The sequence below is a fragment of the Macaca thibetana genome, chromosome 12 (genome assembly GCF_024542745.1).
Source record: "Macaca thibetana thibetana isolate TM-01 chromosome 12, ASM2454274v1, whole genome shotgun sequence".
NCBI lineage: Eukaryota > Metazoa > Chordata > Mammalia > Primates > Cercopithecidae > Macaca > Macaca thibetana.
Genome location: NC_065589.1, coordinates 36254010 through 36257878, shown reverse-complemented (window position 1 = coordinate 36257878; position 3869 = coordinate 36254010). Strand labels below are relative to the sequence as shown.

Genomic DNA, 3869 nt, shown 5'->3' with positions numbered 1-3869 from the left:
ATCCTCAGATGCTGCTGTAACCTTCAAGCAAATACAGCAGACAGTACGTAATGTCTAACTGTGCAGTAGAGGGAGAAACCTCTCCAGGTTCCTTTCAACTTTGTTATTTGTTCACAGCAATTTAAAGGCTTTTCTTCTTTGCTGGTTGTCTAGTGACTACGCCTACTTAAAGAAGCATAAGTTTTTTTGTTTGTTCGTTTGTTTTTTTACATGGAGTCTTGCTTTGTTGCCCAGGCTAGAGTGCCGTGGTGCGATCTCTGCTCACTGCAACCTCTGCCTCTTGGGTTCAAGTGATTCTCCTGCCTCAGCCTCTCGAGTAGCTGGGATTACAGGTGCCCAACACCACACCCGGCTAATTTTTGTATTTTTAGTAGAGACGGTGTTTCACCATGTTGGTCAGGCTGGTCTCAAACTTCTGACTTCAAGTGATCTGCTCACCTCAGCCTCCCAATGTGCTGGGATTATAGGCGTGAGCCCCTGGGCCCAGCACCTTCCCTCTAGTTCTTACCAGGCCCTCACCTTCTGTACCTGGACTACCATAACCCCCCCATCTAATTAGGCCCAGACACGAAGTCAGACATAACCTTTAAAAAATCTGATCACATCATTTTTTTGGTTTTAAAATCACCGACATCCAGTCTCATATGTTTCTGGTAAAGGTCTAAATGTACACATATCTTTCAGAGAAAGGTGTTTGCCAATATTTATCAAGAATTTAGGCGCTACCCGGACATCGCTCAGGGTGCCGGCACCATGAAGATCTGGACTTCGGAGCACGTCTTTGACCACCCATGGGAAACTTACAACAGCTGCAATGCAGAAATACCCAAACCCTATGAACCCAAGTGTGGTTGGAGTTGATGTGTTGGACAGACATATAGATCCCTCTGGAAAGTTGCACAGCCACAGACTTCTCAGCACAGCGTGGGGACTGCCTTCCATTGTGAAGTGTCTTATTGGTGCAGCAAGAATGAAAACATATGTGCAAGAACATTCTGTAGTTGATCCTGTAGAGAAAACAATGGAACTTAAATCTACTAATACTTCATTTACAAACATGGTTTCAGTAGATGAGAGACTGATATACAAACCACATCCTCAGGATCCAGACAAAACTGTTTTGACTCAAGAAGCCATAATCACTGTGAAAGGCGTTAGCCTCAGCAGTTACCTTGAAGGACTGATGGCAAGTACGATATCCTCAAATGCTAGTAAAGGCCGAGAAGCAATGGAATGGGTAATACATAAATTAAATGCTGAGATTGAAGAACTGACAGCCTCAGCAAGAGGAACCATAAGGACTCCAATGGCAGCAGCAGCGTTTGCAGAGAAGTGATCATGACAGTTGGTAGACAACATCGAGTACTCCAGGTCTCTCCAAGCTGACTATATATTTATTTGTTATTTAAAAAATACAACTATATTTTGGGGTTTTGTTTTTTGTTTTTTGTTTTTTTATAAGTAGGTGTAAGGCTATGTGACTTGATCTAAACAGATGCAGGGCCTCTAAATAAAAGGGATCATCTGAAATTAATGTTGTTTGAAATTACTATCTTGATTTTGAGGGTTCCAGTATTTCTGTGAAAACTGAACAAGAACTTCTTGGAAACTGGTATTGATATTCAGTCTCCTTAAGGTAGAATTTTCAAGCTTTTCATACATTGGAACTCCACCTGACTTTGGACCAACCCCAGAACAGAGCAGAGCCACCTCCTATAGACATCCATTGCCCTGCTGCTGTACACTTCAACAGCTTGCACAAGGGAGCTCACTTAAAAGGAGAAATTGTGTAGTTTTAAAATATATTTTGTGTTAAATACCTTACTCTGCTATAAACCACCATTAAAAACCAGTGTTTTGATTTGGTAGTTAAATATTTTTGGAGTGAAAAATTATCACTGAAGTAACATGACTCCAACAAAAGTATGGTTTCATTATAAAAGAGTACAGTATTGATTTGCCAAAGTTTTGTGACTTAGTAAAGGTATTAACTTCCTTGGATTTGTACTTTGTGATTTAGTATGCTGTGTCGTGGGCTGGTTATGTTAACCGAAAAAAATAAAGTAATTACCTGAGTTTTGCAGCGCTCTAACTTAAACAGAAGAACAGCTGTTCACATCTTTTAGCATTTCACATTTGCCTAACTTAAAAATTGCCATGTGTCAAAATCATGGTTTTGTAATTGCTAAGGCATATGTCAGGTTATTTGAATATAATTACTCTTTGAAGTAATTGTGACCACAAAACATCTTTTTTACATGAAGGAGCTGTACCTCATTTGAAATTACTCAAATGATGTCTTGCTCTGAGGCATAAACCCCAGGTACTTAGTGCTTTTAATAATATGGTACCACTGCAGGATTTGGGGGTGGTGGGGAAGAACAAAGATAATGGTAGGGGGAGGCTTGGCCTGAAACTAACCACTACGTGAATTGCACTGCAGGTTTTACTTATGGGAATTCCTTATTTGGGATGTCAGGATGGCAGCTGCAAACTGAAAAACAATCTAGTAAATGTACTTTGTTTTATATATTGTAGCAGGCAATTAACCACTAAATAATAGCTTTGACATTTGCAATTGTTGCATAGAGTATTTTTGTTAGAAGAAGATTAGCTCTTGCCTTTATTTTACAGTGCTTAGTGTGATAAACTTCGTCATGTTTCCTATCAAAGAGACCAGTTAATATATGTACATAAACCACAGAAATAGTATAACAAACTATTTTTAAATTATCGTTTTCCTACTTAAACATTGTTTAGCTTAAGACTTCTTAGGACATTTGTAAAAGCAGGTTAAATTTAATAAGGTTTCTGATTATTTTTTTGTAACCAGAGATAGTTTTTACAAGTGAAATAACATTTCAGCTAAATAAAATATCGCTAAATAATTGATACTTGATGAAAATCTGCTTTGTACAATTTCTGCAAATTATCCTTGTTCTGAAAAAGATGTAATGCCCTAATGATAGAGATTTTAAAATCCTTATCCTTTGGTTTTTTTTTAAACTCTGACCTAATGATAAAACTCTATAAATTTTCATTTTCCAGTGCAGTTACCTTTTTAAACATAAATGCACAACAAATAAATTTAAGAGAACTAAACTGGAATAAGTGTTCATAAATGAAACCCTGGGACTATTTAATACTAAAGTTGATATGTGGATTAAGAAAAACTTTTATTAGTAAAAACTTTCTTTAAAAAAAAAAAAAATTTAGAAAACATGAAGTCCTTGCCCATGCCTATGTCCTGAATGATATTACCTAGGTTTTTTTCTAGGGTTTTTATGGTTTTAGGTCTAACATTTAAGTCCCTAATCCATCTTGAATTAATTTTTGTATAAGGAGTAAGGAAAGGATCCAGTTTCAGCTTTCTACATATGGCTAGCCAGTTTTCCCAGCATCATTTATTAAATAGGGAAATTCTTTCTCCATTTCTTTTTATCAGGTTTGTCAAAGATCAGATGGTTGTAGATGTGTGGTGTTATTTCTGAGACCTCTGTTCTGTTCCATTGGTCTATATCTCTGTTTTGGTACCAGTACCATGCTGTTTTGGTTACTGTAGCCTTGTAGTATAGTTTGAAGTCAGGTAGCATGATGCTCCAGCTTTGTTCTTTTGGCTTAGGATTGTCTTGGCAATGTGGGGTCTTTTTTGGTTCCATATGAACTTTAAAGCAGTTTTTTCCAATTCTGTGAAGAAAGTCACTGGTAGCTTAATGGGGATGGCATTGAATGTATAAATTACCTTGGGCAGTATGGCCATTTTCACAGTATTGATTCTTCCTATCCATGAGCATGGTATGTTCTTGCATTTGTTTCATGTCTAAAACACCAAAAACAATGGCAACAAAAGCCAAAATTGACAAATGGGA

The 3869-nt window shown here is 37.3% G+C and overlaps 1 protein-coding gene across 1 annotated transcript; it reads left to right on the top strand.

Annotated features, from left to right (window-relative positions):
* Nucleotides 1-724: 724 nt before the first annotated feature.
* On the top strand, nucleotides 725-2075 carry LOC126932271 (PRELI domain containing protein 3B-like). Its single transcript, XM_050751019.1, is given in 2 exon segments — nucleotides 725-800; nucleotides 802-2075. Coding segments are annotated over 2 exon segments (582 nt in total). The 5' UTR covers nucleotides 725-753; the 3' UTR covers nucleotides 1337-2075.
* The last annotated feature ends 1794 nt before the right edge of the window (nucleotides 2076-3869 follow it).